Source organism: Felis catus, chromosome C1 (assembly GCF_018350175.1).
Source record: "Felis catus isolate Fca126 chromosome C1, F.catus_Fca126_mat1.0, whole genome shotgun sequence".
Lineage (NCBI taxonomy): Eukaryota > Metazoa > Chordata > Mammalia > Carnivora > Felidae > Felis > Felis catus.
The window spans coordinates 106100503-106116436 of NC_058375.1; the positions used below are offsets into that span (position 1 = coordinate 106100503).

The window sequence follows — 15934 nt, forward strand, 5'->3', positions numbered from 1 at the left end:
TCCTTGACTTCTCATTCTTTTTCCTGGCTTATTTGGAGGTCTGTTTTATGAAGAAACCATTTTAATTTTAGAATTTAGAGGCTGAAGCTGGGGTTTTCTTTACCTCACTTTTTAGAGGCCTTTACAACAGGTCAGATGGAACCCAGGGAACCTATGTTTCTAGCACCTCCATTCTCTCCTAAACAATCTTCTGGGAATAGAAGGCCAGTAAATGCCATCTCTGAAGGTTAAAAGAGACAGACTAGAATTGGGTTTTATTCCCTTGGGGCCCAGGGATATCCCCACCATTCACCTCCCAGGTACAAAGTCACTCATCCCTTCCCATCTGGTATGGGACTCAGTCCCTACCTGGGAGGTAGCAAAGTTTCTGTCATTCCTGCTTTTATGTTGCCTTGAAGAGGGACCTAGCTGTTCATCAGAGCCTGTTGCCAAATTCAGGGGTATTGAGTGGGTCAGACCTCCCGCGTGCTTTCCATGTGGACCACAGCCCAGGGGAGCTGCCAACCTGAAGAGAGAAGCTGGGCTGGAAGAGACCCCATCCTTGTCCATCCTCTCCTCTAGGTCCTTAAAATGCTAGTCTGGGCTTTGGGAGCAAATGCCACTGGAGAAGTTGAGGTTCATCGTTTCTCAAGAATACAAAATCCTTTTAAAGGCAACGTGTCCCGCCTTTGCAGACCATATAAGGGCAGCTTTAGTATAATAGCTTCTACAAAACAAGCCCCACCCAGAGCCAAGCTGGCTTTGACTTTGGCCTGGGCCTCCTGCCAGGGCAGGGCACCTGCCAGACTGGCTTAGGCCAGTCTGAGTGAGTTGGCCTTTGGTGCCTGCATTTCTACGGTGATGGAGGAAAGGTTTGCTCAGCTACACTAAGGTAGCCGCATATATGGGGAGAGGAGAGTGTAAGGGAAGTTTTTTCCCCAACTATCCTCTGAGGGGCAGACAGGGTGATTCTCTTTTACCAACACTGACCTTGGAGTTGAAAGGAGAGAAGTGCAAGACTAATGCATGTTTGAGGTACAGCCACGCAACGCTGGACAAAATTTCAGTCAAGCAGCCTCAGGTAGCCTCCAAGCCCCACCTTTATGTAAATCTAAGCGAGGGCCGGTGGGCGTGTCCCAGTGCTTCTCGGTAACGCCCACCCTGCTCTTTAGCTCACTCTCATTGGCGAACGGCATCTTGGGGGAGTAACCAACTAGCAGTCCCCGCCCCCGACGCGCCTATACAGGGGAACGGTTCCGCGCGCGCCTGCCTAGTAGGAGCCGGACCGCGGGGCGGGGGGTGGGTGTCCGCGCTGCTACTGCCGCGGGAGTAAGATGAACGGGACGCGGAACTGGTGTACCCTGGTGGACGTGCACCCAGAGGGGCAGACCGCGGTAAGACGGAGCGGCCACGCCGCCTCCCCCGCCCGGTATCCTCGCTTCCCAGTCCCGCCCCTCCCGTGCCCCGCGCCGAGTTCGCTGACATCACCTGGGGCAGGCTGGGGGCCGTCGGCTCCTCGCCGCGCTCCTCCCTCTTTTTTTCTGCCGTCTGGTGGCGGGCAGCGGGGGTCCGCTAGGGCTCGCGGGAGGAAGGCTGTTCGGAGACTCGGGGCGTACCTGCCCTCTAGGAGGACACTGCGGCTCCTGCCGGCGACTCCGCGCGGCTTTCCAGGGCTCGCTACTCGGGCGTCCTGCGGGCGGTGGACTGGGTGGGAGGAGAAATGAGCTCCCGGGACAGGATCCCTGCGCTCTTGGGACTCTGGGTCCCCGACGAGGGGCTCAGGCATTTCTGTGGGTCCTGGTTGGGTCTCCGACGAGGGGCTCAGGCTTTTCTGTGGGTCCTGGTTGGGTCCCCGACGAGGGGCTTAGGTTTTTCTGTGGGTCCTGGCTGGGTCCCCGACGAGGGCCTCAGGCTTTTCTGTGGGTCCTGATGGCCTCAGAAGCCCTTCACAGAATTTACTGGTGCTTTGGTGGTCGTAAGAAGACAGAGTGCAGCCCAGGGCTTGGACGGGGTGGGGTGGTAGGACGCCAGGCACGCCGAGATTGGCCCGGAACGCCACCTTTCGCTGGAGGGAATTAGGGCTCTCCGCTTGGGGGTCACCTCTCGGCTCGGATTTCTCCTTCCCCTAGCAGTTCTGGCTTCCCTCCCCCATCGGCCGATCGGTGGCTTCCTGGGACTGTTTCATTCACGTTGTTTACGTGTCCAGCTTCCAGGCTCCGGAATGAGGGAGATGCTAGAACCTAGGCTGAGAAGGGAAGGGTCGTGACCCACGCGAGGGCTTCCGGAGAAGTGAGGGTGGGGGAGAGAGGGGCGTTCCCCAGGGCTAACACATCTGCCTTGCTGCCCTCACTCCCTTGGCTCCCGGTCCCTATTCTTCTCCTCAGTCGGGTGACCATATGATTTTCCCTCTTCACTGACCGAGGAGGGTAACTTGTGTCTGAATGTTTCTAGGCTTTGCTAGGGAACTTGACCCAGAACGGGTGTGTACTGTTCCATCCATTTTTCAAGCTATTGTGGGTGAGAGTGAAATGGAGCCGAGGTGATGGGGAGTTTGTATCCCTCCATTCCTCCTCCCTCCACTCTGTATCTGTTTCCCTTGCTCCCTTCCACTCCCAGCATCCCCCTGGGGAGCTAAGGCCCCTGGATTATGGCTCTTCCTCACAGAACAATTCCCTAGAGTAGTTTCTCATCTCAAGTACAGACCGTCAGTTGTGTTCCCAGTCCCCTCTCCGTTTCTGTCCAGTCCGTTAGTATTTCTGCCATATTTCAGGTCTGGCTACTGCCCAAGCCCAGTCCCTCATTTTCTGTAGTTTCTTACTCCCCCAGCTATGGAACTCAAGAGATAGGGAAGAAATCCATCTATTGTGTCAGCCCCAAGTCCTACTCCATTCTCTTGCTCACTGTTTTGGAATGGTTGAGGCAGGGAGAAAGAGTATGAGGAAAATAAAGGAAAGGAGTGTGCTGGGCTTCTTTTTGCTTGCTGTGAAAAAGAGATCCAGAAAGATTTTAAGACCAAGATGTTGGTACTGTTTAGAATGATTTTGACATATTCTTTTGTCCGTTGATATTTTCTTGCTTGCCTCGAGGGGTAGAAAGAGTCAGTAGGAAAATAGCAAGGAATTCAGTCAGTTTCCAGCCATGGATTAGTTTGAGGCTAATCAGAGACTTCTAGAACAAGGGGAGACAGAAATTTCCTTTATTCTTTTTTCCTAGGCTGGACTTGAGAGGTATTTTACTTCAAAGGTGTGAATGAAATGACCATTGCCTGTATCTGTTCTTGGAGACATTCCTGAGCTCTTACGGAGGGGGAGGCAGTAGTAAACAATCAGTTGGGGACAGGCTTTGTCTTGGGATTCCTCTCCTCTGAGCCAGCCTGAAGATAGAATTTACTGCCCTGGACAGTCACCAGAAGGCTGTAGTGTATGTTCACACCATCGAGTGAGTGCTCAGTGCATGTGCAAAGTGAGTGGATAAGTATATAAATGAATGGATGTGTCTCCTTGTGTCAGCAGTGTAGACAACTTAACCAACTAGTGTGTCCTAGTGGGAGTCAGGACCCTGGGACTCTGTTGGTGTTTCCCGACCAGCCAGGCTGTGTGCCTCGGTGCATCACACTTGGACATGGAAGCATGGCTAATGCACTCTGGATTGTTGTTGTTGGAGGCAGACGGAGCAGGTGCAGTGAGCCAGTGGTTTTCAAACTGCAGATTGCCACTATGACCAGTAGGCCTGAAATCAACTTAGGGGGTTGGACCCGAGCATTAGCAAATAAGTAGATTCCAATTAGATGACATTCTGGAACAGGCAAAACTGTGGAGACAACAACAACAAAAAAATCAGTGGTTGCCAGGAGTTTTGAGCATAGAGGGGAGATGAATAGAGCACAGAGGATTTTTGGGGGGCAGTGAAAAAACTCTGTGATAGAAGTCTTTATCCTTTTGTCCTAACCCACAGAATGTACGGCATTCACTTTACTTGAGTGAGCCCTGAGGGGAATGATGGACTTTTGGTGATTATGTTGTGTCAGTGTAGGTTCATCCTTGGTTTAAAAAAAAAAAAAAAAGTACCATTCCAGTGAATTATATAGATAATGGAGAAAGCTATGCATATGTTGGGGCAGGGGGTATATGAAAAATCTCTGTATGTTCTGGCTGATTTTGTTGTAAATCTAAAAATTCTCTAAACTAAATAAGGTCCTTTAAGAAAAAGAAATAGAATTAGTGCTATCACAGTGTTACAGTGGACATTTCTGGCAAAAGTTTAGTTTCAGTTATATGTATGTATACACATTATATATGTGTATGTGTCTGCTTATTAGATCTTCAGGTAAAATTTGTTTTAGGTCAGAGAAGCTTGCAAGCCACTGTAGTGAGTTATGCTGGCAAAGAGAAGCACAAACAAACCTCAGACATTTTTATTAGACATTTGCATTAAGTTCCTTTGGTTGTAAGCAACAGAGACTATCCAGCTAACTTAAGCAGAAGAGGAATTTATTAGAAGGAAATGGGCAGCTCACAGAAATTAAGGGAAAGCTTAAAAAGTGTGAGCCAGGGGCACCTGGGTGGCTCAGTTGGTTAAGCGTCTGACTTTGGTTCAGGTCATGATCTCACAGTTGGCGAGTTCAAGCCCCATACCAGTCCTGTGTGGACACCTCAGAGCCTGGAGCCTGCTTCGGATTCCGTGTCTTCCTCTCTCTCTGCCCCTCCCCTGCTGTCTCTCTCAAAAATAAACATTAAAAAAATGTGAACCAAGGCTGTCCACATTGGCAGCACATGTACTAAAATTGGTACACTACAGAGAAGATGAGCATGGCCCCTGTGCGAGTGTGACACGCAAATTGGTGAAGTGTTCCCTGTGTCTGGTGGTGTTATAATAGCATTGTATGGTGACACATGGTAGCCACACTGTGGTGAGCACAGCATATTATATGGAGTTGTCAAATCACTACGTCGTACACCTGAAACTAATAGAACATTGTGTGTCAACTGTACTTCAGTTAAAAAAAAAAAGTGTGACTCTGAGTCTGTATAAGTGGAAGGAACTAATGGAGGGTTTCTACAGGTGGGTGAATTGGTTCCAGACCTTTTTGCAGTTCTACCCAAGATCCCAAGGAGAGGGCATTATTGGCCCCTCACCTGCCTTGGCCAGGGCATTGTGGAGGTCCTTGACGGACAGGTGCACCAGCTTACCCAGGAAAGGAGAGAGGTTCTCCAAAGCAAAGCCCAAGTGCTCTTATCAGTAGAGGAGGATGGAAACTGTGTGGCAAAAGCAGCAGATGTTCAGGGGCGCCTGGGTGGCTCAGTCGATTAAGCATCTGACTTCGGCTCAGGTCATGATCTCACGGTTTGTGAGTCTGGGCCCCGCGTCGGGCTCTGTGCTGACAGCTCAGGGCCTGGAGCCTGCTTCTGATTCTGTGTCTCCCTCCCCTCAGCTCCTCCCCGGCTCACACTCAGTCTCTCTCTCTCTCTCTCAAAAAAAAAAAAAAAAAGATTAAAAAACAAAAAAACAGCAGATGTTCACTACATTGGACTTCGGTTCGAATGATCTCGGTTTCTTTCTTTTTCTTTTTAAATCATTTTTCAATCAAAGGAATATATGTTCATGATTTCTAAAAGATCTAATAATATCAAAAGGCTTTTTAAAAGAACATAGCAGGCAGGTTCCTACCCCAAGCCCTGACCCATGGAAGTAGCCACTTTCATCTCTTACTTCTTTTGTTGGGGTTTACCCCCCTTGTTTCTAAATAATATGCTTATAGTGATACTTCTTGATTTGTCAGTTTTAGACGTCTGTTGACTTCCTGCTGTAGGAATTCTAGAAAAGTTTATGCTCCCACTCCTTACACGTTCCCTTTCCCTTCTCCCATCCTCCCAGTGTATTTACATAACAATTTTTGGCTAAACTATGATTTCTGTTAATAGCATTGTGGTTAAGAGACTGGTCCTGGGAATCTGACCCTATAGTGGGCTGGAGTCAGGGCTTTGATGTTTGTTTTGCCCAAGATCACTTCGGTAAATTACTTAATCTCTTGCATCTTGGTTTCTTCATCTGTAAAGTGGGGATAATAATGTCACCCTCTTCATTAGGTTGTTATAAGGATTAAATAAGATAATGCATGTGAAACATTAAGCACAAGGCCTGGCACATGGTAAGTGCTCAGATGTTGGCTGTTATTTTCTGCTTGCTCTACTTAATGGTTTAGAGGAGACTGTATTAGCCTCTCATGAGACCCCTGCCCAAGGGATGGAGGGAGAGTCTGAGAACTCTCTGGTCTGGTCAAGGTTTGCTCCTTCTCATTATGTTAATATTTATTCTTATCTGTTCCTTTCCCCTTTCTTGTACCAGTGGAGGGTCTTAAGGATGCGAAGGGGCCTGTAGTAGTGTAACTACTCTCTTACCCAGAGTAACCTTTGCTAGCACCAACTCAGCTAGGACAGGTTTTAGACGAGTGATGGTCAGCGTTTGTATCTTGGCATCCTGCTCTAGGTCCCTTTCCTCCTCCTTCTTTTTCTGACTCATGGCTCAGGCAGCTGGTGTCCTATGATGCTCTGGGCCCCTTGGTAAGAGAATTTTAAGTAATCTATCAGTGTTACCCTTCCTTAGAATATTCGTATTATTTTCATCTTCTCTAATTTTTTTGTCTTGATCAATCTTGGCTAGAGAGTTTCTCTCAATGCCTGGGTGGATTTGGAATTTTTTCATCACCTACCGTCTGAACCTTTGTCTTTACCCTGGACTAGGTGTTATGCCTAATTTAGGATCTCAGAAGCTGAGTTAGTTTAATACCAAAGTCTTTCCTGAGCTCCATTCCTTTAAAAAAAAAAAAATTTTTTTTAACTAAAGTTTAAAAAAATGGGCCTAATTTTTCTGTAACCACTTTAATTAGGTATAACTCATGGACTGCACAAGTAACCTATTTAAAATGTACAATTCAGTGGCTTTTCGTATATTTACTGAGTTATACAGTCATCAACACAATTTTAGAACATTCTCTTTACCTATAAAGAAATCCTGATCCAAAAAAAAAAAAAAAAAAAAAAAAAAAAAGAAATCCTGATCCATTAGCAGTCACTCTCCATTCTCTCCCAACCCCTTCAGCTCTAGTCTCCTTTCTTTGTCTGAGATTTCCTGTTGTAGGTATTTTATGTAAATGTAATCATATAATATGTGATCCTTTGTGACTGGCTTCTTTCAATTAGCATGATGTTTTTATGGTCGATCCATGTTGTAACATGAATCCGTACTTCATTCCTTTTTTTTTTTTTAATAATTTTTTTTAGTGTTTATTTATTTTGGGGAGAGAGAGAGACAGAGTAGGGGAGGGGCATAGAGAGAGGGAGACACAGAATCCGAAGCGGGCTCCAGGCTCTAGGCTCTGAGCTGTCAGCACAGAGCCCGATGCAGGGCTTGAACCCACAAAGTACAGGATCATGACCTGGGCCAAAGTCAGACACTCAACCGACTGAGCTACCCAGGTGCCCCTCATTCCTTTTTATAGCTGAATAATATTCCCTTGTATGGATATATTTTCAGATATGTTCTTCATGGATAAATGTTGGTAGACATTTGGGTAGTTTCTGCTTTTTGTCTATGATGACTAATGCTGTTGTGAACAATTTACTTACAAATTTTTGTAAGTAAATATATTTTAAATTCTCTTGGAGAGACATACCTAGGAGTGGAATTGCTGGGTCAGAATATTTGCATTTTGAAAGAGGATTCCACTGGAGTCATTGATGCTTACTCCAAAGGAGTGAATAAAGTCTAAAATGGTGAAGACTCTGTCTCTCTGACACCAGGGTGGGGAAGAAGCTCCCGGGCAGAGGAACCTTTCAAGTTTGGTGGCTGCCTGTTGCTTCCACTCCTGACACCTGGCCCAATCTCAGCCTGTAAATTCCTCCTCACACCATTCCAACTCCCCATTCATTGCCAGATTCTTACTTTCCAGAGCACTATAGCTCACATCTCCAAGTCTGCCAGGAATTTGGGGAATTCTGAGCTCTACCAGGGGATCTGGGATAGGAGGCTTACCCAATCACCTGGCATTTAGCGCCAGCGTTTGCCCATATTTTTCTGGGGTGGGAGGTGGGGTGTTCACCCAGATGGTTTCGGTTCCAGACACATGTGCTCAGAGAATGTGAGATGAGCTTCCCCGCCTGCTGGTAATTATGGTACATGCCTCTTTGGGTCACAATGCAGAGTTGTGAAATACCTTTGTTTCCTCGGGGTGGGGAGGTTTAGTTAGGGGAAGAGGTATGTGCCAAGGAGGCTGGTGGCCTAGATTTAAGCCTGGCCAGCAGAGGCAGGAAGAGGAGAAGAAATATAGGGTATGATGGGGATGGGTAGATGAAGGAAGAAAAAGGAAATGGTCTTCTAGGATCTCGGGGCACAAAAGCAAAAAAATGACAAAATGAAAAGTGAGGGGAGGGGGCGCTGAGGAACTGCCCCTTCATTCCAGGCTGGCTGAGCGCCTAGTGGGTTTCCTGAAAAGAGACTGGCTCAGCAAAAGGGTATCTCCTTCAGAGTTGGGCATTCAGGAGCCCACCTCCCTCCTTGTACACACTCACTGTTAGGCCTCTTAGGCCCTAGTGGTTCCCTGTGCTGGGTGTCCGGGTGATGAGAAGGGCTGCCCTGTTTAGGGTACCACCCTAAATCCTTTTTCTTGTTTCACCTCCCAATCACCCCATCAGCCCTCTGCATAGTGCTTGTCCAGCCCATGCCTCTGGGCAGGTAGCCAGACAAAAGGCAGACACCTGTTTTGTTGGCTAATCTGTGGGGAGGAGCGAGAATAATTCTTTGTGTCATACTCAACAGAAGGCCATTTCTGGGCTTGAGAGCCCTGTAGAAGGCAGGACCAAGGCTGCCACATACCTCTTAGTGGAGGGGCTTGGGAGCCTCAGTCAAGAGAGGGCAGGCCCCAACCACCCCCATCTGGCCCTCTTTGACATTTTGGGTCTTTCCTTGTCCTGGCCTCTTGGGAACCCGTGTTTAAGTGGCTGGCTATTCCCATTTCTCAGAGGGAAACCCTGAGGTTCAAACCTGCAGTGGTTTGAGAGACCACATACATTTCAGGTGGGAGAGGGGACAGGACTGAAGGACCAGGTGATGGGGGAGTGGTTTATAGAGTGCAGACGTATTGAGGATGCTGGTTTCCAGCTCAGGGATGATCTCCACTGTGCTTACGTCCTCCTGGAAAGACCCTGACCCTCACCTGCCACCCATCTCTCGTGGCCGCCAGAGCAGCCTGGGGAGTGGGAGCAGGGGAAGCTTATTTTCCCATACATCCACAGATCTTGGACAGATCTGCCCCTTTCCACAGGAGCCTGGAGTGTGAGAACCTCTGGGGCCTCCCTCTCTATCTCCCTATCATTTCTCCCCAGTGTCTTGATCTCTAACCCCTCAGCTATGTGTTTATCCCCTCCCCACACTGAGGAGTGACTCACAGCTGGAGATTTGTTTGAACAGAGGTGAGAGGCTGCCTGTAATTTGGAGGTGGCTGGACTTCTCCCCAAGAATGTTTATGAGGTTAGAGGCTGCTTACCTTGTGATTAGCTGTTTCTTTTTCTCTAGAGAAGAAGGCTCTACTTCTGTCGTGACTTTCAGGGAGTCCCCAGTGGGACTACCCTGCTAGACATTTTGGGGCATTCGTCCAGCTCCCCGGAACTTGCTCACAGCCCTGAGATTACTCTGGCTCCAGAAGACAACCAAAGGCGCCAGAGAAGGGCCGGGTTTACCTTCTGGGCTGGGGCTGTGGGTTGAGGTTCGTGGCCTTGCAGACTGGATTCTCTGGTTCTGGGGGCTTGAGGTGCCAGAGAGAAATCTAGATTTGTTCATTTAGACAATTGGGCTCCCCCACCCTCCCTGGGGCTCCTCAGAAAAGTAATGCTGTCTCACTTTTGTGAAGTGATTTATGGTTTGAAAAGCACTTTCACGCTATCTTACATATCTTCCTACCCTGCCTTAAGCGTAGGCAGGGTAGGTTATTATCACTCCTATTTTGCAGATAGAAAACTGAGGCCCTGAGAGATAAAGTGATTTGCTCAAGGATTAATAGGTGTCAGTTGGACTCAGACCCCACCTCCAACTCCAAGTTTAGCGCTTTTTCTTGCCTTCTCTTCATTTACATACGAGACTGGTGCTGCACAAATACATTTTTGTTGCTAAAGTTTAAAACACTGTGCAAGTATGGACTGAAGGTCCCTTTACTCCCCTGTCCGTCTCTCGTTTAATGTGTATAAGTGCAGTGCTTTTCCCATGTACTTGTATTCTGGAAATGCTCTGTGGCATGGTGGTTGGGAGCAAGGACTCTAGAGCCACAGGGCCTGGGTTTGGATCCTGGCTCTGTCCCTTATGAGGTATATGGCCTTAGGCAAGATACTTAATGTCTGTGCTTCAGTTTTCTCATCCATAAATGGAGAATGTTGATAATAATATTTACCATCTAGTTTTATAGTGAGGATTACCTGAGTTAGTATATATAAAGCCCTTAGAACAGAGCCCAGTAGGGCTCAGTACATAGTAATTGTTATATATAGGAATTGGCAATTACTGTGAATGTACATATTATGTAGTTAAATAAATAAGAAGTCATTTTTTTTAATGAATTGGCGACTTGCTTTTTTTCTGTGCTATCTTGAAGATCATTTTCTGTCAGTTCATAGAAGTTTATTTGTCAGCAGTGTAGTGTTCCGGAGTATGGATGATACTTTATCCATACTTTTCTACTAGAGGGTACTTATGCAGTTTCCAGTTTATAACTATTTGTAAACAGTATCATAGTCAACAGTTTTACACATATATCTTGGGACAAATGTGTGTGGATTTTCATAGAACATATTCCTTTTTTTAAAATGTTTGCTTATTGGTTGGGGGGGGGAGAAGGAGGGGGAGAGAGAGAGAGAGAGAGAGAGAGAGAGAGAGAGAAGGGCAGAGAACGAAGAGAGAGAATCGCAAGCAGGCTCTGGGATGTCAGTGCGGGAGCCTGACTTGGGACTTGATCTCATGAACTGTAAAATCATGACCTAAGCCAAAATCAAGAGTCGGACACTTAACCAAGTGAGCCACCCAGGTGTCCCTCATAGAGCATATTCCTAAAAGTGGCATTACTGGGTCAAAGGGTTTACAAAATATACAAACACTTTTCATTAATATTGCCAAATTAACTCCCAAAAATACTTGTATAAACTTACACTCTAACAATATATGAGATTACTCTTTTTCTCTGCACCCTCACCAATCCTGGATATTATCAGGATCTTTACTATTTGCCAATCTGTTGGTCTAAATATGATATTTCTGCAGGATTTACATGAAGACAAGTACATTGCTTTATGAAAAGCAAGAAAGAAGGCTTGTATGTGTGGGAAGTTTTAAAGCATAAGCAATAAAATGGACAGCTGTGCACTGAACTCTCAGTTTAAGAAATAGAACATTACCGATCTTTCTGAAGCCCCCGGGATCCCTCCTAGTTCATAACCCTCTGCTTCCTTCACAGAAGTGATCGCTGTCTTGAATTTTGTGTTTATTTCCTTGCTTTTTGTTATTCTTTTCCCACATGCACAAGTGATGTAGTGCTTGGCTTGGCATGTTCTGAACTTTACATTCATGGTATTGTCTGTGTTCTAGTTTTTTTTTTTAAGTTTATTTCTTAATTAATTAATTGTGAGAGAGAGAGACAGAGAGAAAGTGAGAGCAGGGGAGGGACAGAGAGAGAGGGAGACAGAATCCCAAGCAGCCTCCATGCTGTCAGCTCCGAGCCCGTCACAGGGCTCAATCTCATTAACCATGAAATCATGACCTGAGCCGAAATCAAGAATCGGTTGCTTAACCAACTGAGCCACCCAGGCATCCCTTAAGTTTATTTATGTATGTGTGTATTTATTTATTTATTTATTTATTTATTTATTTAAGTATCTACACCCAGTGTGGGGCTTGAACTCACGACTCTAACATCAAGACTCCTGTGCTCCTCCGACTGAGCCAGTCAGGTGCTCCTTCTGTAGCTTAATTTTAAACTTACATTAATTTGGAGATTCATGCATCATTCATTCATGTCGATGCATGAAGCTGTAGTTCAGTTATTTTCACAACTGAACACTAGTTCATTGTTCTAATACGCCAGAGTTTATTCATCCATGTTCTTATCAGTGGACCATCTGGGCTGTTGTCAGTGGTTAGCCATTACAAACAATGCTGGCATGAACAATACCTCTGCATGCTTCCTCTCACCCTTCTTAAATATGTGAGTCTAATGAAATTCTCTCCAAAGATAACTCATTGTTTTGTTTAAAAAAAAATTTTTTTAATGTTTATTTCTGAGAGACAGAGAGAGACAGAGAGAAACAGAGGGCAAGCAGGGGAGGGGCAGAGAGAGGAGGAGACACAAAATCAGAAGTAGGCTCCAGGTTCTGAGCTGTCAGCACAGAGCCCGACTGGGGGCTCCACCTCACAAACTGAGAGATCATGACCTGAGCTGAAGTCAGTCCTTAATCAACTAAGCCGACTAGGTGTCCCGATAACTCATTGTTTTAACTTACATTTCCCTGATTACTGGTGAGGTTGAGCATCTTTCCTGTATTTTTAAATTTTACATTAAAAATTTTTTCGAATAATAGATTTCGTCTAGCCCAGTATAGGCAAAGGCTATCCTTCCAACAAGTGATCAGCATAAAAAGAAATTATTTGATCTTTTTGTACTGTGTCTTTGTACAGAACATCTCTATTTGGACTGGCCACATTGAATCTCAAGCAGGCTCTGTGCTATCAGCACAGGGCCCGATGGACTCAAACTCATAAACTGTGAGATCATGACCTGAGCTAAACTCAAGAGTCAATGCTTAACCGACTGAGCCACCCAGGCACTCCTCAGTGTGTATTTTTTGAGAACCTACTCTAAGCCAGGCACTGTGCTAAATAAGCTAGCCATGTCTTCAAGGAGCTTATGATTTTACTGGGGAAGTTGTATAAATAAGTAGTTATAAAGAAATGAGGTCAGTGTTATAGTGTAGTATAGGGTGTAGTGGGTGCAGGGAGAGGCTCTGACTGAGGAGTGCTGGGGTAAAACCCTTAGAGAAAGGATGCCCGGGCTGGGAATTCTCCAAAGAGGAAAGGGAGGGGAAGGGACCTGGAAAGAGAAAACAACATGTGCATTTATGGGGTGGTGAAACATGTATTACATTGGAAGACTCGTCAACAAAAGAGATGTAGATTTGGGTACAACTGGATCAGGAAAGTTTGGGATAATTAGAGTGTAGGGTACAGGTAGGATAGTGGGCGATGTCCACATGTTATGTGGTATAGATAATGATAGGCCTAATCCTGAGGGGATTTAATACCATGAGGAGTTTTAATTCCTTTTAAAGATTTTATTTAATGATGACATATATATAGAAAAGTACATAGATCATAAATGTACAGTCAAGTAATTTCACAAACTGGACACATTCCTCTATCCCGCATTCAGATCAAGAAACAAATCATTACCAGCACCACAGAAGCTCCTGCTTCTAGTCATTTCCCCCTTCTAGTTGTTACCTACCCCCATCCTTTGGGGGTAACCACTACTGTGACTTCTAAAGCATATATTAGGTTTGCTTGTTTTGATACTTTTTATATAAGTGGAATCATTTATAAGTGGAACACATTTTGTGTTGGAATTCTTTTGCTTAACATTTCTGAGACATTTATCCATGTTGCATGTACAGTAGTTCATTCTTTTTCATGGCTATATACTGTTCCATTGCATGACTATACCACAATTAATTTGTCCATTCTACTTTTTTTTAAAAAAATGTGGTTTTAAGGGTGCCTGGCTGGCTTCATCAGAAAAGCATGTGACTCTTGATCTCGGGGTTGTGAGTTCTGGCCCCACTTTGGGTGTAAAGATTACTTTAAAATCTTTAGGGGCGCCTGGGTGGCTCAGTCAATTAAGCATCCAACTCTTGATTTTTTGCTCAGGTCATGATTCCAGGGTCGTGGGATCAAGCTTCACCTCAGGCTCTGTGCTGAGCATGGAGCCTGCTTGAGGTTCTCTCTCCCTTTCTCTCTGCCTGCCCCCACCCTCAAAAAAATAAAAATAAATAAAATCTTAAAATGTGGTTTTATATATGTATGTTTATAATCTCTATACCTTCATGGGGCCCAAACTCACGACCCTGAGATTAACAGTTGCATGCCCTGGGGTGCCTGAGTGGCTTACTCTTGATTTCAGCTCAGGTCATGATCTTTCAGTCATGAGATTGAGTCCCCACCCCCTACCCCCCACCGTGAAGCCCTATGTGTATCAGGTTCTGGCTGAGCTTGGACCCTGCTTAAGATTCTCTCTCTCCCTCTGCCCCTCCCCTGCTCCCTTGCTTTCACATCCTGTCTCACTCTCTCTCTCTTAAAAGAAAAAAAAAAGTTGCATGCCCTACAACTGAGCTAGGTGCCCCTATCCATTGTATTCTTGAACATTTGGATAATTTCTAATTTGGGGCTACTATGAAAAATGCTACTGTGAACATTCTAGCATCATTTTTTTATGAGAATTTTTTTGGGTGGTGGTGGGGGGAACATAGGTATGCATTTCTGTTGGGTAGATAACTAGGAATTATAGGGTTTGCAAATGTTCATCTTTGGTAGATATTTCCAAAGAGATTATGGTAATGAGCAATCCTGCCATCAGTGTATAAGAGTTCTGTTCCATAGCCCCCAATGTTTATTTTTTATTTTCATTTGTAGTCATTCTGATGGGTATTTTGTAGTATTATTGCCTTGTGATTTTAATTTCTAATTCTTCATTGATGATGACTGATGAGACAGAACCCTTTTCATATGTTTATTGAGCATTTGGATATCCTCTTATTCTGTGTCTCTCTCACTCTCAAAAAGAAATAAACATTGAAATTAAAAAGGTTTGCCTTTGCAAAATTTTAGTTTTGCTCTTTACATTTAAATCTGCAATCCACTTGAAACTGATACTTGTATACAGTGCAAGGTAGAAGTTGTACTTTAACTTATAAGCCTATGCTTATGGAAAATATTTTGAAGAGGAGCATTATGTCAAATTTTGAGGAACTGACACTTTTGTGTATCTACATGTTTTAGTCACTGTGTTTTCACTTAAGCATCATACTGTCCATCTTACCAATGAATACACTAAGGCTAAGGGAGAATAAATCAATACACACAACAAATAAAAGCCAGAGTCAGTGTTTGAGCCCAGGTCTAACTGTTCCAAATACGATTCTTTTTCTGCAAAGAAGAGAGAAAGTCAGTTGGGCTTGAGGGGTCATGGACCAGGCAGTAAATTTGGGGGTGATCTAGGCACTGTTGTATATCATCTCATTCTGTCAAAATAAATATATTTTCTAAAATACAAAAATAAATATATAAGAAATAAAAAGAGAATTTGATAGTAATCTACAAAAGGGAGGGCAGGAAAAGGGGCTTAGGTTGAATACCTAAGTTTAATTAGTTTAATCTATTCAATGGAGTACTGGTGGCCATTAAAAGCCAATTTTGAAGACTGTTTAGTGTGATGGAAATTAAAGATGAAATATTAAAGGGAAAAAGAATCTGCCCCTTGCCCACTCACACTGTTTCTCTCTCTCTCTCTCTCAAAAGTAAATAAACATTAAAAAAAGAAAAGAAAATAGAATCTTTTATGTTCATGAGAGATATTAGTCTGTAGTGTTTTCTTTTCTGTCTTTAAAAAAAAAATTTTGTTGGGTCACCTGGGTGACTCAGTCAGTTGAGTGTCCGACTCGATTTTGGCTCAGGTCATGATCCCAGGGTCGTGGGATCTAGCCCTGTGTTGCTCCGTGTGGAGCCTGCTTGAGATTCTCTCTCTCTCTCTCTCTCTCTCTCTCTCTCTCTCTCTCTCTCTCTCCCTCTCTCCCCCTCTCTCCCCCTCTCTCCCTCCCTCCCTCCCTCCCTCCCTCCCTCTCTCCCCTTCTCTCCCCTCTCCCTCTCTCTC

General features: G+C 45.0%; 1 protein-coding gene and 1 non-coding gene across 10 annotated transcripts in view; both read left to right on the plus strand.

The window, feature by feature from the left end:
- Positions 1-1223: 1223 nt before the first annotated feature.
- TUFT1 (tuftelin 1) overlaps positions 1224-15934 on the plus strand; it is a 41514-nt gene continuing 26803 nt past the window's right edge. For 5 of the 9 annotated variants that reach the window (XM_045033515.1, XM_045033516.1, XM_045033519.1 and 2 more), the window contains exon 1: positions 1226-1373. In XM_045033515.1, coding sequence (XP_044889450.1) covers positions 1314-1373 — 60 coding nt within the window. In that variant the 5' untranslated portion in view covers positions 1226-1313. Of the gene's footprint in view, positions 1374-15934 lie in introns of all 9 variants that reach the window. The other 4 variants (XM_006935138.5, XM_003990627.6, XM_045033518.1 and 1 more) reach the window with 3 other exon arrangements.
- Positions 4735-4839, plus strand: LOC111562072. Its single transcript, XR_002745130.1, has one exon. It is a non-coding gene; the product is annotated as a U6 spliceosomal RNA (small nuclear RNA).